Source organism: Pinus tabuliformis, chromosome 1_1 (genome assembly GCF_031772625.1).
Source record: "Pinus tabuliformis cultivar Carrire ecotype Pingquan chromosome 1_1, CPIR1, whole genome shotgun sequence".
NCBI lineage: Eukaryota > Viridiplantae > Streptophyta > Pinopsida > Pinales > Pinaceae > Pinus > Pinus tabuliformis.
Genome location: NC_142297.1, coordinates 67354227 through 67381637, shown reverse-complemented (window position 1 = coordinate 67381637; position 27411 = coordinate 67354227). Strand labels below are relative to the sequence as shown.

The following is a 27411-nucleotide window of genomic DNA, read 5'->3' as shown; positions in this document are numbered from 1 at the left end:
AATAGAAATTAAAACACATTCTCAATATGATAAGTACCAAAATAATTGAAATAGTTGAACTATTTTAGCATAGATGAAAGTAAACATTAATTAAAAAAATTCACAGAATAGTGTTACAAATATCCATAATCCATATGAAGAATTCACTCGCCCATAGGTCTTCTCATATTAAGTAAAAGTTCCAAGACACATGTATCCAATGAACATCACTAGCTCCAATAGGGGAGTGTTGGAGGCCCTCCTTGCTCCTCAAAAGAACTGATCTGTCTCTCTAATTCCTTGCGGGAGGAGCTAAGGTAAAAAGTCCTTTGCTCATACAATGAGGGTGTATATAGAACCAAGGGTGACTATTTGACTAACCTCATGACTATTTGACTTCCTATGACTTTTCAACTTACATGGCTCTTTACATTCCATGTGTTTCCTTTGGGCTTCCACTTTACAATACAATTTTTATACAATATACATGTTCCATGATAGTGACGTGGCATATGACCACTCATGATATGACATGACATGAAACTATTAACATGGAATGCTTGATGATGTGGCAATGCCAAGCTGCTACTACTGCTAAGTGCTGGATGTCCTCTTGAATATGATTTTCTTTCCACCTCTGAATGGCTTGGTGATGAGGAATCTTAAATGATTTGAAGTCTTGAATAGTGGTCGAAAACTAGTGTCCCTTCACTTTCTCTTGATTGATCAACTTGTAAGTTCAGCTGCGAGAGAGTCTTTGATCATGCTTCTCTCCTTATTCTCCATTTTCATCATCTTTTCATGGCATGATAGGGTACTTTTTCCTGCAATTCACTCATGATGAGACACCATCAATCCGAAAACCCCTTTTCTAAGATAATGCATTTTGATCCAACAACTAAGCCCGAAAGAAGTGATAGGCTAGGAAAAGGGACTCAGTGACTGCATAGTTCCAACAACTAGGGGAAAATCTTGAGCCCTGAGACTGCATAGTGCGCAATTCAGGCAAGTCTGAGGGACAAGACTACGCAATTTCCGGTGCTAGTGGGACAGGTTGAAGGGATGGGCACTAGGAGAGCTATGTAATTTAAGAGCTTAGGGAATGAGCTTGAGGCTTGAGGTTGCGAGGTATGTAGTTTAAGTTGGGTTGGGGGACAATACTGCACAATTTTGGAAGTTAGTGGGATAGGCTGAGGGAATGAGCACCAATAAGACAAATTATGCAGTTATGGGAGACGAGAGAGCCAATATTATTGTAGAGATGTGCATTTCAAGGACTTAACCTATGATATTGAGGCTTGTGATTGCGCAATGCACAGTGGAGGCTGAGTTGTAAGGAATGACTGCGCAATTTTGAAGGTGAAGTTCGGGGCTTGGGTAGAAACACTGCACAGTGCAACAATCCTAGGAGGTAGGAATTGTGCATTGTGAAAATTCAAGTAGAAAGGTCACAGTTAGAGGACTGAGACTATGCAGTGAATAGCTCAATGGATGTCTCGTGAAGTTGGGTTACCTAATCAGGGAGTTTTTCCAAAAATGGCTAAGTGTGGGATCAGTGAGATCGGTGTGAATGGTGATGAACTTTGACTGTGATTACACACTTAGACATTTGATAAAACAACAATATAGATCATCCAAACACATGAACCAAGCATTTCCCTTCATGCAAAAGCTTTACAACAAGTTACGATAAGTGCGACACCAAAGATGTACTTTGCGGTGACCGTGACGACACTTGTGTGACAATGCTCAAAATTTTGGCAATGAGTACAACGGGTACTTACAAGGTTAGAAAAACTCATTTGTAAAAATATTACCTCTTAGAAGCACCAGAACAGGTGTATACACAGGATACGAGAACCAACATGCTAAAATACGTCACTTTTCCCATCTTGCTAAGGGGAACAAAAGACTCTAAGAAAAAAATGAAATGAGTTTCAAAGTTTACGACAACAACTAGAAATATCAAGGAAGGCTATAAAATTGGGTATAGGAAAAAAATTTGGAGGGTGTTGTAGTAGCTACAACACTTGGCGACAGACTAGTAGAATTCAACTTCTCTATCTCGATTGAACTTTCTCTGTGCAGAGCCTTGGTTCTTTAGGGAGTATTGATTCATTGTGCATATTAATTTGGTTTTCTCACTTACGCCATGAATACACGTGGTCTTCTTTATGCCTTCTCGATTGAGCACAACATAATATTCAACGATATCACTATATTTCGAGTTGGGAAGGGCAGTGTAGCTCGTGAGCTTAATTTTTTCAGAGTATAATTTTTCATCTCTCGTGTTTCTCTGCTACCAACAGGTCTAGATAATACCTCGATGGAATCACGCAGCAACACAAACATTGCTCCACTTCCAGCGAGCTTGCACAGTACCCCGGTGAGGTTGCTTGATTCACCTCTCTATGCAGGAAGCCTTTCTATTATTTTGCCTTTATTTATTTATTTTAAGAGCACTGTGCATCAACACTTATTTATTTTTTGTTGGAAGAGGGCTCCTGATTTATTGAGAGTAGAAGAGGTTGTTCCTTCAGAGAAGCATATAGAGACCTCTGATTTAGGTTTTCTCGTTTAGATTTCCCCTTCTCCGCTTCTATTGATTGGATAAGCATGAAAACACTAAAACACAAGATCGTTTGTAGGAAGAATGTTTCATAAGTAGACACAAGTTCATGGTTGGATCAAAAGTCTCCTTATGGATGGATCATATTTTCCATCCAAACTTCATCAACCAAAATATATAACTGACACAAGGAAGATAGACTAGAGGTTAGCCAAATATTGAAGTGTCACAAGACTCTTTAGACTTCAACCACACACATACTAAGAAGCCAAAAAAGGTCCAGGCACAACACTTATGCACATCATGGAAACAAAAGGAGACAAAAACACGAAAGAAAAACAAAAGAAACAAAACGAAAGGAAAGACAACAAACCATAAGGAAGCAAAACTAGAAGACAAGCAAAAGAAGCTAAGCTAACACATAATGCAAGAGAAAAGTAAGAAAAGATAAGAGAGACTAAAGAGAACAACACAAGATGAGTGCAAGATAAGGAAAACTAGGATGCAACTAATCCTACTCCTAACCTAACAACTAGAAGGTTGGGGTCACGTATAATGGAATTTCCAATGTAGCCATTGTAATTATTCTCGACCTACAATCACAAAGATGTGATCAATTAAAATAGATATAAAGAAATGTGCATGAGAAAAGATGAAAGCTTGAATGATTTGCACAAAAAATTGAAGGTCTTGTGTGTGGGAAGAAAGATGTGTCACAACCACGAATTTCATCCAATTCACACTCTTACCTCTCCAATGGAAAGCTTAATAAGATAAATCTCGAAGACTTCCTGCGAGTGCACATTCTTCTGTGTCATCTTACTTAGTAAGCATGAGAAAATATCGAAACCTGTTTATTGCACTGGAGCTTTCCGAGTAAGATTTCTCCAACCATTCATCGATTGGATCATAAAATTCATGATGATCCTCTTGAAAACATAGAAATATTTGAAAAGATGTATTTCAATAAGAGGGCCAAGATAATAAAGAGAATATTGTGAGGAAAAATAGATCTGATCATATTCATTAGTCATGTCGAGACAATGAGGACCTGACATAACCATTAGTGGAGATTGGAGTGCCTCAACAACTTCACAAAAATCAGAACAGTGAGATATTGAACGATGAAGATCGAAGGATGTAAAATAAATTCCATTGGATATACTGGTGGGAAAATGATAACATGAATGATAATCATCAAAGATAGAATAATGATTAGATGAGTTGATTAAAGCATCAGATTCCCAACTTGTCATAAATTAAGGTAAATCAATTTGAACAGTTTTGTGAATGTTTTAAACAATCGAACCAAGTTCCTCGCAAGCCAAATGTGACAAACCGTTTTCCTGTAACTGGTGACAAATTGTGCAAGCATCGTAATCATGAAAATAATTTAAAAGGGATGTCAGCACAACAAATACATGAGACTAGTTAGGACATGGTGAACGAAGAAGAACTTGATTCATGTGATAACTCATGCATTCATTATTACTCAAGAGGACTTTAGATGTGATGCCAAGGAAGATTTTTAATATAACATTGACGAGAAAAACCGAGAGATGACTATTAAGAGATGAATCTGATAGGCATGATTCCTTCAGCCAAAGATAGTCTTTGAAATGATCAACTTCACAATTCCATGACTCTATGAGAGGCACACATTCCAAACCCAAGTTTGATGCGAGAGATTTGCATGAAGATGAATAAATTGAAAAGTATTTATGAATCCAGTCAGAGGTAAAACCTTGAAAAATTGAAATATCATACTCGAAATACAAAACATTTTTCAAAAACAAAAATCATCAAGTGAAACCATGCAAAGAGAAGGATTGTGTAGGAAAACAAATATCTAACTTAGTTTGGGGGAGTTACTAGAGTTGCGAGATCCTAACATAACCGTCAATGGAAGTTGAAGTGCCTTGAATCCCTGGCAGGTCTAGAAACTTTCAAGAATTGTAAAATCACATTTTGAAGACTCAATTAGATCGTGCATGGTGTCAGCATAGCTAGTGCCATTGGTTTCAATAAGATCATTGCTCACCAAATGGCAACCATCTCTGTCACTAGTTTGACCAGATTCTTCAACTTCAACAACTAGATTACTCAAGTCAAAATATTCTTCTGATCGTAAATTTGAATATGAATAAATTGGGGAAATTTCATGAGCAAGCTGAATTGAAGAGTTGTCTTCATGCAAGAGAAGGGATGATGAGGAATGGGAAGAGTAATCAAAGCCTTTGATTGTTTTCGTTTGAATCATGGATAATCTCACCAACTTGTGCCACTTGAGAGATTAACTCATTGAATGTTGGAATTGAAGAACATGGAGTATCTTTGTTGCAAGTAGATGCGCTGTAGATGGTAGAGAACAAGGGATAGTGAGATGAAGAGGAAGTTTCGATAAGCATGTCTTCTTTGACCAAATCACATTCTAGCTCTAAAGTAAAATCTTCATGAGAAACCAAAAGATTAGCTGATACACCTGGGCATTCGTGATTGCATGCATTAATAAAGTCATCATCATTGGAGTGATTGTTTCGCAAGGCTATTGATAGGTTGAAAGAATTGACTGCACTCGATTTTCTACTGAGATGAGAATCATCTAATAATTGAAGTGCATGGAGATAGGAAAGATTGAAAGCATCTCCACCTTCCTGCTCTTTTACTTGTGTAATGTCACTACCTTGTACCTATAGGTTTTAACCCTGTACAAAAATTACCTGCAGACGAATTGAACTAAAAAATAGAAAATAAACAATGACGAGGATATAAAGCAAACACACAAATATTTCCCCTAGATCCGAAAACCAGGAATACCAGATTGATTTTTCATTATGTTCCTTTCCATGTTAGAATAGATATATATACATTTTGAAACATTCATAAACCCAAATCCATTCACCTCTGATTAGAACATAATTGTAGTTCCCTTGATCAGATCTACAAAATGCCATGGGAAGAAAACCAACATTCCCAAAACCATGTGAAAAACCAATACAAAAAACCATAGGCGGTCCCACCCACCTAATATAGGTTCAAAAAAAATTTCTCGGGGTGTTTCCCTGAACACTGTGCAGGGGGACTACCGGCCCCCTGAAACCCCCCGACAGGGGGGGGATGCACCCCCCCTGTGACCCCCCTGTTGTGCCCAACGCAACGAATGGAGGGGCTATCAACCCCCTATGAACCCCCCCACCTCCACGTGTGTGACTAATCATTGAAAGAATATAAAAAATACTCAACATAACAAGTCGTATGAGAATATAGGTCACGAGTTCGATACACACCTGCCTCGCGTTGAGGGGGAGATTATTGGACATTGAATAAAGCAACACTGTCCGTGTGTTATGTGACATGGAATGAATGCCTCTCATGGATCCTTATCTCTAGTGATACGATGATTGACTAACACTTGCAAGTTTTGGTGTAATGACAATCATGATTCCAATAGTAGCTGATCACAATTTAGACCAGTAGCGTGAAAATCAAGAGTGTGAAAAACTAGCTAGTGGAGTAGATTGATCGAGCATGTCATGGTACAAAGAGTAATGAAATGTACATGATAGAGGATAATATAATTCCATATCATATTTGAGACTAGAACTATGAACAGTGACAACATCTTACGGAATGGAGGAGTTAGTCTTCACCGTAGGCTTCATGAGCCATTCTGGAATTTCCTCCATTGAATTTGAATCATGAAAAGCGGAAGTAGAATGAGAAGATGAATTAAGAATTTGATTTTCATATTTCCCAACTTTACAACCTTCATAAGGAGGCACCTGCATTGGGACTGGAAAAGGAGGAGGACAAGGAACAAAAGGGGCAATAGATTCCTCCTCAAAAATTAGAGGCGCCTCATGATTCACAAGGGTTTGGGGATAAGGAATATCAGTGGGTTTAGTTTCACCGTGTAAAGAGATAAGGACCAAGTGCTCAAAATCTTTCTTCAAGAAGTCTTAATTCGTGTCCTTTTCAGTAATTTCACAACAAAGGTGAAGGAATCGACCAAAAAAATCCTCATCTGACTCATTAGGATTCATTCTTAAGAGATTGATTCTTCTACAAACATCTTGGTAATTATACCTATCAAAGTATTGATGAAGCTCCATGAGGAAATGAAAAAGGGAATTTATGGAAGAAGGCGGAAAGGTATGGCACCATCAATTAACACAACCTTTAAGGCTAAGGAAGAAAAACACACAAGGAAACACTTCATCATTGATTTCGTAAGATTCACAAAATTTAAGAAAATCATAAATGTGCTCGGTTATGGATGTTCCATCCTCACCATCAAACTTTAACTGGGACAAGTGATAGAGAGGCTCATCGAGGATTGAAAATTGATAAAGGGAAAAATTATATAAACACCCTGGGAGTAAGATTTGAGTATGATCCATTTTAGATAAGAGATTCAAACTAGATTCAACGGGTTAAGCTTGTCATCTGGCCCTCCTTTCTAGCACCACTGTTGACAGTGCTAGAAATAGGTCAACCGAGGGGTCTCCTCGATGTGAAGTCCCAATTATACCTCACACCATTTGGAGTAGGATCCCCATCTGGAATATAAACCTGGTTTCCATGTATCCTTATCTATATGCATTGGCTCTAACTATTAGCAATCATGAGGAGTGCAAATCCACCTTTGAAAAACAAGGGGAGTGTTCATGGTGAGTGTTTGATCATATGTGTGCCAAATTTCTTTCACTATGGAGGGGAGGAAAAGTGATCCTCTAAGAGAGAGGTAGTAGTACCACCCTAGTAGAGACACACATGAACAAGAAGGGTTCATACAACATCAAGCGGAATAGTCCATAGATATGCGACGGTCATTGAAACCAATATAATGAGGAATATTTGTCTAATATCTAGCATAATATTCCACGAGGATGAAATAATGTTAATAGAAATTACGACACATTCTCAATATGATAAGTACAAAAGTAACCAAAATAGTTCAACTACTTTAGCACATATGAAAGAAGACATGAATTACAAACCTTCACAGAATAGTCTTAAAAATATCCATAATCCTTGCATGAAGAACGTGCTGGCCCATAAGGCTTCTCATATTAAGCAAAAGTTCCAGTACAAATATATACAATGAACATGACTAGCTCCAATTGTGGAGCATTAGAGCCACTCCTTGCTCCTGAAAAGACCTAATATGTCTCTCTAATTCCTTGCAAGAGGAGTCACGGTGAAAATTTCTTTGCTCATATAATGAGGGTGTATATATAAACAAGGGTGACTCTTTTACTACCCTCATGATTTTTTGACTTCCTATGAATTTTCAACATACATGACTCTTTACATTCCATGTGTGTCCTTTGGACTTCCACTTTACAATACATTTTGTATACAATATACGTGATCCATGATAGTAAGGTGGCATATGACCACTCATGCCATGACATGACATGACACTACTTGATGATGTGGAAATGTCAAGCCACTATAGTTGCTAAGTGCTAGATGTCCCTTGAAGATGCTTTTCTTTCCACCTCTGCATGCCTTGGTGATGAGGAATCTTCAATTATATCAAGTCTTGAATATTGGTTGTAAACTAATGTCCCTTTGCTTTCTCTTGATCAATCAACTTGTATGTTTAGTTGCGAGAGATTATTTGAGCATGCTTCCCTCGTTATTATCGTTTGTCATCATCTTGTCATGACATTAAAGGGTACGTGTTCCTGCAATTCACTCATGACGAGATGACATCACTGTAGGTTTTAACCCGGTACAGAAATTACCTGCATACGAATTCTAAAACATAGAAAATAAACAATGCGAGAGCATAACACATATACACAAAGATTTCCCCCGGATCCAAAAACTGGGACTACCAGCTTGATTTTTCATTATGTTCCTTTCAATGTTACAATATATATTTATACATGTCGAAGCATCCAAACCATGGACCGAAAACCATTGCGTCCAAAACACTGTGCGAAAATCATGCACAAAACCATAGGTAGGTCCACCCAACCTAACATAGAGTCCAAAACCAAAATTTTCCAGGGCGCTGCCTCGGACCCCATAGAGTGGGGTTACCTGCACCCCTCAAACCCCCTGTGACCTCCCCCCCTCCCCCGCTATGCAATCGTCGCAATGAAGGAGGGGCTCTCCCCCCCTTCTAACCCCCCGGTTAACTACGTCGGCTAGTCGTGGAAAGAATATAACACAACCCAACATTATCCCACTTGTTGTTTTCTTTCCACAGGGGGCCACAGGAGAGCTTACTCATTTATCCAGCCTTGCAATGCCCATTGTTTCCCTACACCAAGAGAACTTCTCAGAGCTCACAGATTTTGTCAATGCATCTGCAGTATTCTTCAAAGTGTCCACCTTTACCAGCAACACCTTTTTGTCTTCTATCATATCCCTCACAAAGTGATACTAAACATCAATGTGCTTTGTCTTTGAATGGTAAGTAGGGTTCTTTGCCAAGAAAATTGCACTTTGGCTGTCACAGTCTATCCTTATAGCTCCCTGTACTAACCCCATACTTGAACACAATCTCTGCAACCAAATTGCTTCCTTGCTTGCATGAGTGGCTGCCATGTATTCTGCCTCTGTAGTTGATAGTGCCACTATAGATTGTTTCTTACTCATCCAACTGATTGCACCTCCAAATAGGTTAAATACATACCCACTTGTAGATCTTCTCTGATCCAGATCTCCAGCCCAGTCCGCATCAACAAAGCCACGAATATCCAAAACTCTGTCCAATCCTTGGTAGCACAAACCATAATCACTAATGCCACGCAAATACCTGAAAACCTGCTTCACTGCTGTCCAGTGCTCCTTCCCTAGTTTTGACATAAACCTGCTCAATACTCCCACTGCATGTGCGATGTCTGGTCTAGTATAGACCATCACATACATCAGGCTACCAACTGCACTTGCATATGGAACACGGGACATGTCCTCTTCCTCTTCTTGTGTCTCGGGACACTATTCAACAGATAACTTTACACCTATAGGAATAGGAACCTTCACTGGTTTACTATCCTGCATATTAAACCTCTGCAATATTGTTTCGACATGTTTCCTCTGGTTTAACTAGAGATTCCTCTTTGTCTGATCTCTTTTTATTTCCATGCCCAAAATAGAGTTTGCAGCACCAAGATCTTTCATGTCGAATTTGGAGGACAAATGGGTCTTCAAATCCTGGATAATTTCTTTGTCATTTCCAACTAGCAACATATCATCCACATACAAGACCAGATAAATAACACAGTCACCAACTAATTTAAAATACACACAGTGATCTGCTTTGCTTCTGGTGAAACCAAGTCCTTGTATAAATGTATCAAATTTCTAATACCACATCCTTGGTGACTGTTTTAACCCATACAAAGACTTCTTTAAATTGCATACCAGTTCTTTCTTACCCTTCATCGCAAAGCCTTCAGGTTGCTTCATGTAGATCTCCTCTTCCAGATCCCCATGAAGAAATGTTTTCTTCACATCCATCTGCTCTACATCAAAATCAAAAGCAACAACAATAGATAGAAGTAATCTAATAGAAGCTACCTTGGCAACATGAGAAAAAATATCACTAAAATCAATTCCCGACACTTGGGAATAACCTTTTGCTACGAACTGAGCTTTGTATTTCTCCACCTTTCCTTCTGCATTTGTCTTCTTCTTGAAAACCCATTTGTTGTCAATGGCTTTCCTTCCAGCCGGCAACTCCATTAGATCCCATGGCTCATTTTTGTGCAAAGATGCCATTTCATCAACCATGGCCTCTTTCCAGAGTTTTCCATCCTCTCAATCTACTGCTTCCTTCACAGTTCCGGGATCATCATTAGTAATAGATAAAGAAAAATTTAATAGAAAGCAAATGGACTATACCTTTCTAGTTGCCTTTTTTCTCGAACTGATCTTCTCACACCCGGAGTTTGTGGCTCTTCATCTTCTGATTCCTCCTCTACTGTAGAGTCTGATTCTTCCTCCTTTAGCTCAAAATCTATCTTCTCAGGTTCCTTTGGTTGGAATTTATGTTTAATAACATCTTTCACCTCTCTAAACACCACATCTCGGTTGTACACAACCTTAAGTGTTACTGGGTTCCAAATCTTATAACCCTTTAAACCATCCTTATGCCCAATAAAGATGCATTTTTCAAATTTACTATCCTACTTGGTTCGTTTCTCCTTTGGAATATGTACATATGCATCACAACCAAATAACCTCAGGTGTGAAAGAGAGGGTTTCTTACCAATCCATACCTCTTGTGGAGTCTTATCCTCCAATGCTGATGAAGGTGATCTGTTGACCAGGTAACATGCTCTCTCCATCGCCTCTGCCCAGAATTCCTGTCCTAACTCGACACCACTGAGCATGCTTCTTGCCCTTTCCATCAACGTCTTGTTCATTCTTTCTGCAACTCCATTTTGCTGAAGTGTATATGGAGTAGTCTTCTGTCGTGCTATACCACACTTCTTATAGAATTCTTCAAATTCCTTACTGCAAAACTCTCCACCGTTATCTGTCCTCAACACCTTTATCTTCTTCTCTGCCTGGTTTTCCACCGGAGCCTTAAATTCTTTAAACCTGTCAAAGACTTCAAATTTTTTCTTAAGGAAACATATCCATGTATTCCTTGAGAAGTCATCTATAAATGATACATAGTACACAGACTTACCCAGTGATGGAACCTTCACAGGTCCAAACACATCACTGTGCACAAGCTCTAATATATGTTTCGTCCTCTTACCACCAGAGGGCAAACTCACCCAATTCTGCTTCCCATATACACAATTTTCATAGAAATCAAAATCCAAAGAGCTATTACTCATACCTTCTACCATACCTTTACCATGAAGTATTTGAAGGCCCTTCTCTCCAATATGTCCAAGCCTTTGATGCCACAACATGGTCTTCTCTCCAAAGACCACTAGATTTTCTGTTCCACTTTCAGGAACCACATAACTGTTGCACCCATCAACAACAGTGCTACTTTGCAGCTTGTACAGAGTTCCAATCTGAACTCCCCGCATCAATACTAGTGCTCCCCGAACCATCTTGCAGGTATCCTTCTCAAACACTGTTTTTACACCTGCATCATCTAGCTTGCTTATAGAAATCAGATTTCTAGCCAATGCAGGAATATGTAGAACACCCAGAAGTGTTCTAACCCTTCCACCTTGTAACTTCAACTTTACTTTTCCGCGACCAATGATTCTAGCCTTCCTATCATCCCCTAAGAAGACATCACCACCATCGTATTTCTCATACTCGCAGAACCACTCTCTATGGGGAGTGAAGTGAAAGGATGCACCTGAGTCAATCAACCATGCCTCATGATCTACATGTGTACTTGAAGAAGCCAAGTACACATCCCCACCTTCCTCTGAGGTGGTTTTCGCCTATGCAAAAGGAGCATCATTAGATCCCTTTCCTTTGTTAGGAGCTTTAGATTTACAGTCCCTTTTGTAGTGCCCTTCCTTTCCGCATTTCCAGCACACCACCTTTACATGTTTTCCTAGAGTTTTAGATCTCCCTCTAGATTTAGATCTCCCACTCGATGACTTATTTTTTGTTTCTGTTCTGGGACCATCCTCGTACAGACAAGGCATCACCATTCTGGCTCTCCATACTTTTTCATCTCATCTCCTCTGTCAGCAAGGATGAGTCTATTTCATCAAACTACAAGGCAGTTGCGTTGCTACCTATTGCAATAACCAGACTATCCCACGAATCTGGTAGAGAACACAACAAACTAATGCACTTATCTTCATACGAAATTTTGATATCAACAAACGATAACTGACTTACCATAGTGTTAAACGCATTCAGATGCTCTATCACCGAGTCTCCATCTTTCATCCTTAGGCTATACAACTTTTCCGTAGGAATAGTTTATTCACCAGAGACTTAGATTGTTACAAAGTCCCTAACTTGTCCCACAAAGCCTTCGCTGTAGCTTCCCCTATACATTTAGCAATACTGAATCTAAGACTCACAATCGTATTGTGCTCTTTGCCTTCCGATCCAACTTCTTCCATTCTTCATCAGACACTCTCGTTGGTTTAGTACCCGGATCTACCGCGATCCACTGATCTTTATCCACCAACAGATCCTCCATCTTGAGTTTCTACAACTCAAAACTCTGACCATTAAATTTCCTAATCTCTATCTTTACACTGCTCGCCATCTTCTTTCACCACCAGAATCGATCTCGCAGATCTACCACTAAACAGGGTCTACCACAGGCCCGAGCAAAACCCCTCAGCAACAAAGGCTTCCCCTTGAAGTCAAAATAGCTCTGATACCAAATGTAGGTTTTAACCCCGTACAAAAATTACCTGCATATGAATTCTAAAACACAGAAAATAAACAATGCGAAAGCATAACGCATAAAACACATATACACAGAGATTTTCCCCTGGATCCCAAAACCAGGACTACCAGCTTGATTTTTCATTGTGTTCCTTTCAATGTTACAATACATATTTATACATGTCGAAGCATCCAATACCATGGACCGAAAACCATCGCGTCCAAAACCATGTGCGAAAATCATGCACAAAACCATAGGTAGGTCCGCCCAACCTAACATAGGGTCCAAAACCAAAATTTTCCAGGGCACTGCCCCTGGACCCCATAGAGTGGGGTTACCTGCACCCCTCAAAACCCCTGTGACCCTCCCCCCGGCTACACAATCGTCGCAATGAATGGGGGGGCTCTGCCCCCCTTCTAACCCCCCGGTTAACTACGTCAGTTAGTCATGGAAAGAATATAACACAACCCAACAATCAATCTAAAAACCTCCTAATCTGAGATGATGCATTCTGATCCACCAAATGAGCCCGAAATAAGTGACACATTGGGAAGAGGGACTCAGTGACTGCGCAGTGCACAGTTCCAATAGTTAGGTGAATTTTTTTTAAGATTTTCCTGTAGATTCACAGCTCATGTAATGTACTAAAACACAAGACAAGAATCTACCGTACTCTTTAACAACGAAAACCAATAGACCGATGAAAAAATAATCAATAAGAGGAAGATAATAAATTACACATAACACAATATTTCGCTGGGGAAAACCACTGCTCAAAACCACGACTATTTATATTGCATTAATCATAAATCTGAGTGAAAACACAAATCTTTTTCTCACTAGAAAAATTCTTGCACAAGTATGATCAACTCTCTGCCTCACAAGCTCGCTCTAGCGAACACTTAGCCAATTCTGCTACCTCCAAAGCCCCTATTTCCTTGCGCAATGCATGTGAGGATTAGCCCATATTTAATTGCGAAATCCTTTCTCCATAATTGTGAAATCCAAAACTAGGTCATTCTCTGATTGCATGCATGATCTGTACAACTCAGAAAATCATACAACTAATACTACATTGTCATTGCACTCTAATCTCAACTAGGTTTTCCTATGAACTAACATGCATATTTTTCTCATGAGTGAATCTTCAATTAGTTGGAGTAGCAATGAGGATGCACCAGTGCACCAACTCACTACTAGACCTCTACCACTTCCTCTAACAATTAGAACTAGTTTAACTGTCTATAGCTTAGTCAAACTGATTTATCTAATTACAAGTCAAATAAACTCATCCTCAACTCCTAAAATTTATGGATCAAACATACATGACTATAGAAATACTTCCAACTTGAAATTCCTAAGGTGATTAAGTCAATTAAACTTAATTAACTATTTACAAGTTGCTATGAGAATAGAATTTGATTTTAATTCACAGTTTAAATTCAAGGCTAAATTAAGCTAGAATTTCTTCTTGCCATTTCTCAATAATCACTCTCAACAAGAAAGGAATTATCAGCTACCTTGATCCTGTCTATGTGAAACTCGAATTTACATCTTGACAATGCCTTTGTCAAAATGTCAGCATGTTTCTCCTTTGTGGGAACATAGTCCAACAAAATAATCCTCTTTAATACACAATCTCGAAGATGATGATATCAGATATCAATATGCTTGGACTGATCATAAAAAATGGATTTTCATGGAGTTTGATACAACTCTGATGATCATAGTAAATCACAGTCGGATCCATTTTCTTACCAAACAAACCAACCAGAACCTTCCTCTTCTAGATGGCTTCACATGCTGACTGACTTGTGGCCATGTACTCCACCTCTACCGAACTGAGTGCAATCGATCTCTGTTTCTTGCTGTACCAGGAAACAATGACTGAGCCAATATTGAAGATCCCTCTTGATGTGCTCTTCCGGTCGGATGGACTCCCTACCCAACCTGCATCGGTGAAGCCTTGAAGCTTCACTCCCTCTATCCATTTGTACCACAATCCGTACTGAGTAGTGCCTATGAGGTATCTCAACACATGATTTTCCTTCTTCCAATACAACTTGGTAGGCCTAACCATCACTTGACTAAGATGGTTAATTGTATATCACATTTATGAGTGAACCCAGAATCTTCCTTTAAATAGTAGCTTCCACTACTTTACCCGAAGTAGCATCTTCCTTCCTCTAGTTACCTGCAAGAGGAGTCTTCATGGGCTTGCTTCTCTCCATGCAGAACCTCCTCAGTATCTCATTGGCATACTTTCCTTGACACACGAACAATTCCCCATCACCTTGGCATACTTCCATGCCTAGAAAGTAATGAATGAGCCCCAAGTCCTTCATCTCAAACTCTCTTGCAAGATCCTCCTTGCAAAACTTGATCAACTTATCATCACCTGTCAAGATCAAATCGTCAACATATAAAACAATGATAAAAAAATTACCTTCCACCACTATGTGGTACATGTTCGCATCTGCTTCACTTGTGGTGAAGCCCAACCCGGTGAAGTAGTTATCGATCCTGGTATACCAAGCCCAAGATGCTTGACTCAACCCATACAATGCTCTCTTGTGTCGGCATGCATGTGACTCATGATCAAATGTCTGAAAACCTTCAGGCTTCTCTATGTACACCACTTCCTCAATCATGCCATTAAAGAAGGTTGTCTTTACATCCATATGATGTATCTCCCAACCCATCTACATTGATAGTGCCAATATGGATTTGATCAATGAGTATCTAGCAGTAGGAGCAAAGGTCTCATCATAGTCAATCCTTTCTACCTGTGAAAGGCCATGGGCGACAAACTTGGCCTTATGCTTCTCCACACTACCATCTACAACTTGCTTTACCTTGTAAAGCCAACAATCTCACCACTAACTTGTCTATCGGTCTTGGGACGACATCCCAAACACTGTTACAAACTATGGAGTCATACTCCTCCACCATGGAATCAACCCAAACGGGTTGTTGCACTACCTCCTCAAAGGAATAGGGATCTATCTCAACACATCCACTCATAGGATCCACGTATACATTGTACCTCTGAAGTGACCTCCTCTACCTAAGCTCTGATGTGGGTACTCCCACATTCTCTCTCGCATCATGCAACAACATGTCAGCCTCTCTGGGGTGCTTTCTCCCATATCTAAAAGACTCTGCCTAAGTGGATGTCTCCACTCTTGGATCCTCTGCATGTGGATGCTCCATATCAATCTGAGGCTCCTCAATATTACAAGATAAAAGATCCTCAATTGCATGTAGTTGAATCTCCCTCTCAAGGGAACATCGCATGGCCTTCTCCTCATCGAATCTGAAATCCCGGTGAACCACTGTCATCTTGCTAGTTAGCAGGTATACTCGATAGTTGTGAGGTGTCTCAGTGTACCCCACAAATATCCCCAACTATGTTGTTGGCTCAAGATTCTTTCGTGCATCTTTGGTCACATGGAAATATACTGATGACCAAAAAATCCTGAAGTGACCAACATCTGGTCTCTTACCAGAGAAATCCTCCTCTAGTGTCTTCATCCCAAGTATTTTAAGCGGGCTTCTGTTCTGTAAATAAAAATTTGGGCTGCATGCCTTAGCCTACAAGTGTAGTGGTAATCCCGGATCATGCAACATCGCCTCTGCTACCCCTATGGTGCTTTTGTTCGTCCTTTCAGTCACCCCATTCTGTTGTGGATTATGGTGTGCCGTCAACTCCTGTTTAATCGCTTCTGCCACACAGAAGCTATTAAACTCATTTGAGACATACTCACCACCATTATCACTCCTCAAAGATTTAACCTTCTTGCCATACTATTTCTCGACGAATGCTTTAAATTCACAGAACTTTGCAAAAGTTTGATCTTTCCTTTTCATGAAAAATATCCAACATTTAAAAGAAAAATCATCAACAAAGATATCATAATACTTGGGTTTGGTCGTGGATGCTATCAAGAATGGTCCACACACATCTGAATGGACTCGCTCTAGAATCGCCTTTGTTCGACTGACTCTGTCGTGAAATGAAGCCTTCGTGTATTTTCCCAAAGTACACCCCTTGCATGGATCAACTTGCTTTAGCATACCTTTGGGAAGACCGATAGAAATCTGTTGCATGATTTTCAAAGCCCCATGACGCAAGTGACCCAACCGCATGTGCCACAACTCGCTAATGCCTCGGCTCTGCACCATCCCTGCTTTCATGCTCAAAGCAGTAAAATCCTCTACCTCCAACTTATGGAGATTCTTAACTGGAAACCATATCTTCTTTACCTTACCCGTGGCTATGTGTCGAAGGAACGCCTTTACTTTGCTAAATACCACATCATAGCCTATATCCTCCAACATGGCGACCGATATCAAGTTCTTCTTCAACCCAGGAACATACATAACATCTCTCAAGCTAAGAGGAGCACCCCGCTCCCTCTGAAAAGTAACCATGCCCAATCTAGTAGAACTATCCCTCCCGTCGTCACCCATCTCGATATGCATATGGAGATCCTTCTCCTCCAGTCACTGAACAAATCCTTGTCACCATTCATGTGGAATGAAGCTCCACTGTCTAGGTATCATACACTACCCATCATTGATGACACCATGTGTGCAACCAGGGTAAAGTCCAATGTGAATTGAGAGGCAAGAGCTTGACCCGACGCTCCTCTTGAGGAATTCTTCTTGGACTTCTTGAGCAGACAATTGGTAGCAAAATGTCCCAGCTCATGACAATGAAAGAACTTAACTTTGACGTGTCTTTCTTCTTTCCTCCATGACAAGAATCTAATTTGAAATGGGACGTCTTCCCTTTTCTCTTCTATGCCTTACCCGCTAAGGAAAAGTTTTTCTCATCATCAGTCTTTGATGAGGAACCATCTATGGTGTTCCTCTTGATCTCTTCCTACACCAAATCTGACTACAATCGTTCCCAATCTAGCAGCTTCTCCCTCCCATTGATAGAGTCCTGATAACTATGCCAACTCTTGAGGAGTCCTAAAAGAGCTAGGCTCACCATATCATCCTCGGCAATGATTATTCCAACACTTCCAAGATTATCACGACAGTGAGTGAACTTGGTCAAGTATTTCAAAATGGTCTCGCCCTTCTCCATCTTGATTTTTTGAAGTTTGTCATTTATTCCCAACTGCCTATGGTCATTGTTGTTCTAAAACAGGTCTTTTAACTCTTTCCACATAGCATACAACTTTTCCTTCCCATGGACACTCGAGACAATGTGGTTTCGAACTCCCTCAAGGATTATCTGCTTCACCTTCACCACACACCTCTTCCATTTGGCTAGATTCTAAGCATATTTCTTGATCAATGAATTCCTTGAGGCCATTATCTTCTAGCACTGCTTCCATCCTGTCCTTCTAGGCTATGTAATTTGAGTTTCCTTCCAAGGCAGACTTGAGTCTTAAACCGCAGAAAGCCAATTTCCGTTCACAAAGTATGAATTGCAAATTCGAATTTGACCTGTAACTCCAAACTTGAAATCTCCTCTAGTATATTGTCTTCAGTTCTGATACGATGTATATTTTCTTGTAGATTCAAAACTCATGTAATGTACTAAAACACAAGACAAGAATCTACTCTACTCTTTAACAACAGAAACCAATAGATCGATGAAAACAATAATCAACAAGAGGAAGATAATAAATGACACATAACACAATATTTCTCTGGGGAAAGCCACTGATCAAACCCCTGACTATCTATATTGCATTAATTAGAAATCTGAGTGAAAATATAAAGCTCGTTCTCACTAGAACAATTCCTGCACAAGTATGATCATACTCTGCTTCACAAGCCCGCTTTGGCTAAGACTTAGACAATTCTGTTGCTTGCCAAGCCACTATTTCTTTGTGCAATTCCTGTGAGGATTAGGCCATATTTAATTGGGAAATACTTCCTCCATAACTATGCAATCCAAAACTAGGCCATTCTCTAATTTCATGCATGATCTGTACAAATCTGAAAATCATACAACTGATAGTACACTGTTCTTACACTCTAGTCTCAACTGGGTCTTCCTCTGAACTAACATGCATGAGTTTCTCATGAGAAAATCTTCAGTTAGCTGGAGTAGCATTGAGCATGCACAAGTGCACCAACTCACTACTAGACCTCTATTAGTTCGTCCAATAGTTAAACCTAGTTTAACTCTCCATAACTTAGTAAAAATGTGTTATCTAATTACAACTCAAATAAAGTCATCCTGGACCCCTAAAATTTAGGTATCACACATACATGACTACAGAAAGACTTCCAACTCGAAATTCCTAAGATAACTAAGTCAATTAAACTTAATTAACTATTTACAAGTTGCTATGAGAATATAATTCGATTTTAATTCACATTTTAAATTCAAGGAAAAATTAAACTAGAACTTCTTGTTTCCATTTATCAATAATTTTGAGCGAGGGACATGTTGCATATTTTCTGAAGCCAATGGCATAGGCTAAAGGGATGGGCATTAGGAGAGCTCATTGCACAGTTCTGGGAGTCAAGGGGGGAAACGTTGCTGCAGATCTACGCATTTCAAGGGCTCAAGGAATGAGCTTGATTCTTGAGGTTGCAAACTACGCAATTTAAGTTGGGTTGGGGGACAAGACTGCGCAGTTTTGGAAGCTAGTGGAATAGGATGAGGGAATGAGAACTTAGAGAACATGTTGTGTAGTTCTAAGGGATAAGGGAGGCAAGGCTACTATGTCGCTGTGCATTTCAAGGAATTAGGGGATGAGCTTAAGGTTTGTGATTGCGTAGTGTGCAAAGGAGGTCAGGCCGGGAGGAATGACTGTGTAATTCTGGAGGTGAAGGTTAGGGCTTGGGCACACAAATTTTGCAGTGAAATAATCCTCAGAGGCACAAACTGCGCATTGCATAGTGCCAAGCAACAAGGTCACAGCTAGAGGACTAAGCTTGCGTAGTGCACATTTCAAGGGAGGCTTGGTGAAGCTACGTTTCCCGGTCAGGAAGTTTTTCTGAAAATGGCTAAGTGTGGGATCAGTGAGATTGGTGTGAATGGTGATGAACTTTGACTATAATCACACACTTATAATGTTTGATGAGACGACAACATTTATCATTCGAGCACATGAACAAAGCATTTCCCTCCATGCGATAGCTTTACGACAAGTTACGATAAGTGCAACACCAAAGATATACTTTGCGGCGACTGTGAAGACAATTGTATGACAATGTCAAAGCTTTGGAAATGAGTGTGTTGGGTACTTACAAGGTTAGAACAACTCATTTGCACAAACATGACCTCTTAGGTGCACCAGAATGGGCTTATACACATGATATGACAATCAACATGCTAAAAGATGACACTTTGCCCATGTTGCAAAGGGGAACACAAGACTCTAAGAAAACAAATGAAATGAATTTCAAAGTTTGTGACAATGACCAAAACGATCAAGGAAGGATCCAAAATTGGGTACAGGAAAACATTCTGGAGGGTTTTGTAGCAACTACAACATGTCGTCACTGTCGTCGCAAAGTGCATCTTTAGTGTAGCACTTGGTAGGAGACATTGCAAAGTTGCTGCATTGAGGAAGGTATGTTGTTCATATGTTTTGAGTGTTCCTTGTTGTATCATCAAGTGATCTAAGTGTGTGATAATTCTCAGAGTCTCTCTTTTACTCATCTTCAGCTCACTGATCCAACACTTAGTCCAACTGGGAAAACTCCTTGACCAGGCCACTCAGCCTCATTCTGCCTAGCCTGAACTGTGCATCATGTAGTCTTAGCCCTCAAGAAGCATCCTTGTCCCTTGGCACTTTGTAATGTGTAGTCTCTCCCTTATATAACTGTGCACTGTGTAATTTTAGTGCTCAAGCCCAATCCTTGAGATCTAGAACTACACAATCTTTCTCCCCAGCCCAGCCTAAACTATGGATTGCGTAGCCTCAAGCCTTAGCCTTGATCTCCTGAACTGCATAATTGCTCAATCACTTGGTCTCCCTGCCTCCCAGAACTGTGTAGTGGGAAAACTCAAGGCTCAAGCCTCTAGCCTGAGCCCTTAAGTCCCTCAACTGTGTAATCCCTCTACCCAGGCCTCCCTCAACTATGCATTGCACAGTATCAAGGCTCAAGACTCCAGAATGAGTCCTTGAGTACCTCAACTACACAATATCTTGGCCTCTGTCATTCCAAAACCACGCAGTGGGCATCTTCAAGCCTCAAGCCCCTACCTTGAGCTCTTCACTCCCTCAACTACACAATCTCTTGAACCTAGCCATATCGAATTGTGCATTGCGCAGTATCAAGCCTTTGTCTCGAACCTTGGCCTCTAGAACTATGCAATCCCCTTATCCAATGATTCAACGAGTCACGAGTTCCATCTCTAACAGGTGAGTTCATGAAATATGTTAGGTTAGGGGTTTTCAGGACTCATGTTGGCTTCTCATGAATGGTTTTTAGGACTAATGTTGGCTTCTCATGAATGGTTTTCAGTTGCAAGTACTTTGTCTTATCATGAGAAGATGATGATGGAGGAAAAGGAGAGGAGGACCTTGCTAGAAGACATAAATGGAGTTAAGGAGATAAGATGATCATCGGGCTGAAGACCAAGGAGCACCAAATTGTGACATAAGATCGAAGATTAGGACCGCATGAAGGCTCCATCTCGTTGACAACCCTTTGGAGGGTGGATATGAAGAACAAAGAATATCTCTCATGAGTCATCATGTGGCACATCATTTGTGGATTATGTAAATTATATATTGTAAAATGTAATGTAAAGTAGAAGTTCATGAGTTATCCATGTAATGTGAAAAGTCATGTGGGAGTTAAAAGGTCATAGAGAAGTCAAACAACCATGAGGGTAGTCCAAGAGTTACATGGGAGGTGAATGATCACCCCATTTGTTATATATACACCCTCATTGTACATGGAAAGGACTTTTCACCTTGGCTACTCCTACTAGGCATTAGAGAGGAAGATAGTTGTTTTGGAGGAGCAAGCGATTGCTCTAATGCTCCACTATTAGGACTAGTGGTGTTCATTGTCTTGATGTATCTTGGAAATTTTACTTAATCGAGAAGATCATTGAGCCGATACACTTTCATTTATATGTCATGAGCATTGTAATATTGTTCCTTGAATGTTTGCGATGTATGTTGTTTCTTATTTGTACTAAGGAAATTGAACTATTTCTGTGGCTTTGGTACTTGTCTTGTTAAAAGTGTGTTGTATTTGCTTTAACAATCGTTCCTTCCTTGCGAACTATTCCACTGGTCGATCATCAATTTATTCTTATGTATGTTCTCATGTGCCTTTTTTATATTAGTACTATTACTTGTCTTTAAAGGACCCACTTTTCTCTCCCCTTTCGGTAGAGGGACCTTGATACATTTTGCAACTGAACATTTCACAAATCATACTCACTTACTAATCCAAAGATACCTATGTATTATTCTCTTGTGCTGAACTTTGTAGCCACGAAAAATCTGCAACAATACATGGTAGTCGGGCCAATACTCTAGACGGGGCTCCTACTCCAAATGGTGTGAGGTCTAATTGAGACTTCACATCAGGGAGACCCCCTAGTTGATAGATTTCCAGTACCTTCAATAGATGGCTATCTTATTTTGCACAAGTCTATGAATCAAATGCATTCATCATATAAGTGTGCATTGGGATGTATGGCTCTATAGCTAAGAGTGTTTGTGTGGCTTCCTCAAATTGAGGCATAATGGAAGGATCATCTAAGAGATCACTCATGTTGTGACACTTTTGTGTTGAAGCTCGTCGAGAATCTTCCGAACTGCATGAGAAAATATTATCTCGATGTTCAACAACTAGTGGTCCAATAAGTGTCGCAGGAAAAGTCTCATCTAGATCAAAATTCTAATATGAAGTATCATTTGCATACTCATCAACTAGTGGAGAGGGTAGCTTTGTAACAGGTTCATTTGGTGGTGCATGCAATGCATCTTCTTCAAACCTAACACTCCTTTCGATAAAGAGCTATTTACTATTGATATCAAGAAATATCGACCCTCTGAATTCATCAGAATATCCAACAAACATGCATTCCTTGATCTAAGGCTCCAAACCTTTCTCTTATCTTTACGAATGCGAGCCCATGCTTGAGATCTAAAAATGCAGAATTGACTGACTTCAGGTTGCATGCCATGCCACTCCAAGCTAGAAAAGGTGTTTTCCAAGTAACAAATTTATGAGGATATTTTTTTTTTGACATATGAGGCACAATTAATAACTTCAACACACAATTTTTATGGAAGAGATCTTGCATGCAACATGCAACTGGCCATCTCTTTCAAATATATATTCTTCCTCTTGACCACCTCATTTTGATGCCGAGTGTAAGGAACTGTATACCTACTTCATTACAAATATTTTGGATATCTTTGTTGAAATATTCCTTCCCATTATCTATATAGAGGATCATGATGTGTTTTCGAGTCTAATTTTCCACATGTGCTTTGAAAATATTTAGATATTGAAAAACTTCAAACTTGAGTTTCATGAAGTTAACCCAAGTGAATCTCATGTAATCATCTATAAATGAAAATGCATATCTTGCTTTTCTAATTGAAGTTACTGGAAATAGACCCATGAGATCACTGTGTACAAGTTCCAAAGGTGAAGAGGCTCTCCATGCATGACACTTCTCGTACGTGTCTTGCAAATGCTTTCCAAGAGAACATCCATTACAAACACCATTTGAAAATTCAATGGTCAAGAGTCCTTTAACCATACCTTGCTTGCTAAGTCATTAAACATATATTAAATTCAAGCATCCAAATCTCTCATGCCAAATCCTACTTTCTTCACTTTCATGCATAAGTACCAAAATATAACCTGAGTGAGGAACAAATTCATAAAATATATATAGATGAGATTGATCATTTACCTTGCGAGATGAAATCTTTAAATTGGTTTGCATATCATAAATGTTCATAGAATCTGGGGTAAATTTCACTTTCCATCTAGTGCCAGTGTGCATCGTCTGATACACTAAAACAAGAAGATTCATAGAAAGCCTTAAAATATGGAAGATATTCTCAAAACTTCCATCTACAAACTGCACTCTTTCTTGTCTAGTTGCATTAACTACAAAATTGTCTTGCATGAGAATAGGAGGTCCTGAGTATGCTTGTAGAGAGGAAAATGATCCCTTTGAAGAAGCCATATGATGCGAAGCTCCTGAATAGATGATCCATTCTTGCAGTGTAGAATGAAGAGAAATAGAAGCATGACCATTACCCCTTGTTTCTGATGGTATTTCCTCCATCTCCTTCTTGGCACTTTACGGAATGTGATGAGCAAGATTATTCTGTTGAAGAGTCATTGACACCAGATCAATAGTCTTCTACATGCAAGAGGATTCAGGATGACAACCTCTTTTTGAATAAGGACATTTGGTGTTTCCTTTCTTTCCCTTCTTACCCTTGGAACTAGAGGAGTCATGTGGAGGTTTTAGATTTCCTCCCTTTCTTGGATATGGATCTTGTTCCTTTCATTTTCCTTTCGATTGTGGATTTGGTTTCGAGTTGGAATTTCTTTTTTCATGCATGGCAAGTGCATGTGTATTTGAAGACTTTAATGAACCCATCTTGTTTATCATGCTTACTAATGAAAGATTCAACAAATACATCAAGTTTGGGCATTTTCCATTTATCTCCACTTGCAAGTATAACGGTAGGAAATGTAGAAACAAAAACAACATAAATTGAATTAGTGTATAATTAATTATAATTATAATAATGAGCAAACATTCTATAAAATCACATTATAATGGAAATATGTCATTAATTATTGTCCGTAAAAATATGACAAGATTACATTTAATTTAATTTGTATAAATAGAATCACATTATAATGGAAATATGTCATTAATTATTGTCCGTAAAAATAAGACAAGATTACAATTAATTTAATTTGTATAAATATAACTCAATGATGAAGGATGATTATTCCTGTCTCTATTAATTATTACATTTTAGAGTTGCTTATGTTTTGAAGGTTCTTTTTTATAATCTTTTTATACTATCATTTTCGAATTCAATTTATTTTCAATTTGAATTAATATAATCCAGGTGGAGTTCCAAAATCTAAATAAAATTTTATTCCATATAAAATCCGCAGGTTTCTATATGTACAGTTTCAAAGAAATGCAGTCAAGCACGAGGAACAACCAAAATCGATGCAAAGGTCCATGATGACAATGAGTCCAAACTCCATCCAATCTCAATGCTTTCTTTTGTATCCAATGCCTCTTTTCCGTATGTGTTTAAACTCATCGATTTGTTTTAGCATGGGTGTTGTAGGTTGATAACCGACCTGGTGAGCAAAGGCACTTTGACCATGTTACTGAAGTTGCAAATTGTCCAAAGTCCCTACAGGAAACTCATTCATATGATCTTCATATCTCTCATTCAGCTGCCGAAACCTACAATTCTAACGGGGAAGAGGAGGCTCAACCTTACTGGTGTAACTTCTGTTACAGTTGGTACCCACATGACGAGACTCTTCATCGTTCGCTGAGGAACTTGTGTAACCGTTTGCACGACCAAGATCAGAATCTTCTGTTTTGGTTGAATTCTATTCTGGAGGGGTTCGAATGTGAATGCCCTCTACCCAATGTGGGTGATTTAGGTCCACAAGCCAACAACTCTAAAGGAAAAAAGGAGGCTGGTCAATCTTGTATTAGTGACACTGGAAATGGTCCCGAGAGGGAAACGTTTGACATGGATTCTGGTGAGCAATCGCTTTTTGCCCATATTACTGAAATTGGAAATTGTCCAAGTCCCTACAGAAATCTCATTCATATGATCCTCGTGTCTCTCATTTAGGTAGAGAAATCAACAAAGGACAAAAGGACGGTGGTCCACCTTCCTGGTGTAACTTGTGTTGGGGTTTGCATGCACCAAAGGAGAGTGGTTATTCTTGCTGTGATAATTTACTGACGACGTCCCCTCCACTCAATGTAACCACATTCATAAGTCAATAAAAAGCGTTTTTCTGTGTGTGTGTTTAAACTGAGGTGTTTTTTTAACTTTTGTTTTGTAGGTTGACAATCCTGATACTGGAAATTATCAAAGTGCTAATGATGTGACTGAGATGGAAAATTGTTTTTTAAGTCCGGACCATAGTTATCCAATTTGCTCGAATGCGGCTGAAGAATATGTTCGTTTCATAGAAAATCTTCTTTTAAGTCCTCAACGTATTCTTTACGTCAAATAAAATGCGTTTTTTCTGTGTATCCAACGCCTATTTTCTGTGCTGATAGGTTTTGTTTAACTTGTGTTTTGTAGGTTGACAATCTTGATACTCGAAATGATCAAAGTGCTAACGATACCGTACTTCTGGACATGCCAAATTGGGTTTTAAGTCTGGACGATATTGATCTAAATCGGTCGAATCCGGCTGAAGAATATGTACGTTTCATAGAAAATCTTCTTTTAAGTCCTCAACATATTCTTTACGTCAATAAAATGCGTTTTTTCTGTGTATCCAATGCCTATTTTCTGTGCTGATAGGTTTTTTAACTTCTGTTTTGTAGGTTCCCAATCCTGATACTGGAAATGGTCAAAGTGCTGACGACACAGTACTGTACATGAATGATGTGACTGAGATGGTAAATTGTTTTTTAAGTCCGGACCATAGTTATCCAATTTGCTCGAATGCGGCTGAAGAATATGTTCGTTTCATAGAAAATCTTTTTTTAAGTTCTCAACATATTCTTTACGTCAATAAAATGCGTTTTTTCTGTGTATCCAACGCCTATTTTCTGTGCTGATAGGTTTTTTTTAATTTCTGTTTTGTAGGTTTACAATCTTGATACTCGAACTGGTCAAAGTGCTAACGATACCATACTTCTGGACATGCCAAATCGGACTCTGGACGATATTGGTCTAAATTGGCCGAATCCGGCTGAAGAATATGTACGTTTCATAGAAAATCTTCTTTTAAGTCCTCAACATATTCTTTACGTCAATAAAATGCGTTTTTTCTGTGTATCCAACGCCTATTTTCTGTGCTGATAGGTTTTTTTAACTTCTGTTTTGTAGGTTCACAATCCTGATACTCGAAATGGTCAAAGTGCTGACGACACAGTACCTATGGACATGGATGATGCGATTAAGACGGGAAATTGTGTTTTAAGTCCGGAAGATAGCTTAAAAGACTATCTTCATAAAATCGAAGGTTTGCTTTTAAGTCCTGAGCAATTTGGTGAGAAAACACATTTTAAGTCATGTTACAAATTTGGTTGAATCCTACCCAATAATATGGTCCTCACATGGGAGATTCTCTTTTAAATCCTAACCATACACAATACAATACCAAAAATATTCATTTATATTTTTAGTTTTTTAATAATTAATTATTAAATGTTTTATAAGTTTCCCTTCTTATAAATATTTCATTTGATTTTTGAAGGTCATATTTGATATCAACTCAACTATTTGTATTCTGCATGTGAAATGAAAAGCAAATCAATACTCTATTCAAATCACATTTTTATATTGGAATTCTTTATAAACTAGATTCATTTTATATTGGAATCTTTAAAGAATTCTAGTGAACCTTTTTTAGAGTCAAAATA

General features: G+C 39.1%; 1 protein-coding gene across 1 annotated transcript in view; it reads left to right on the top strand.

The window, feature by feature from the left end:
• The window catches only part of LOC149211600 (uncharacterized), a 61098-nt gene extending 33890 nt beyond the window's left edge, over nucleotides 1-27208 (top strand). Inside the window, exons 3-10 of the mRNA XM_089390465.1 lie at nucleotides 24951-25016; nucleotides 25133-25562; nucleotides 25658-25791; nucleotides 25875-25991; nucleotides 26120-26242; nucleotides 26368-26442; nucleotides 26633-26749; nucleotides 26876-27208. Of these exons, the coding sequence (XP_089246591.1) occupies nucleotides 24951-25016; nucleotides 25133-25562; nucleotides 25658-25791; nucleotides 25875-25991; nucleotides 26120-26242; nucleotides 26368-26442; nucleotides 26633-26749; nucleotides 26876-27079 (1266 nt within the window). The 3' untranslated portion in view covers nucleotides 27080-27208. The remainder of the gene's footprint in view (nucleotides 1-24950; nucleotides 25017-25132; nucleotides 25563-25657; nucleotides 25792-25874; nucleotides 25992-26119; nucleotides 26243-26367; nucleotides 26443-26632; nucleotides 26750-26875) is intronic.
• The last annotated feature ends 203 nt before the right edge of the window (nucleotides 27209-27411 follow it).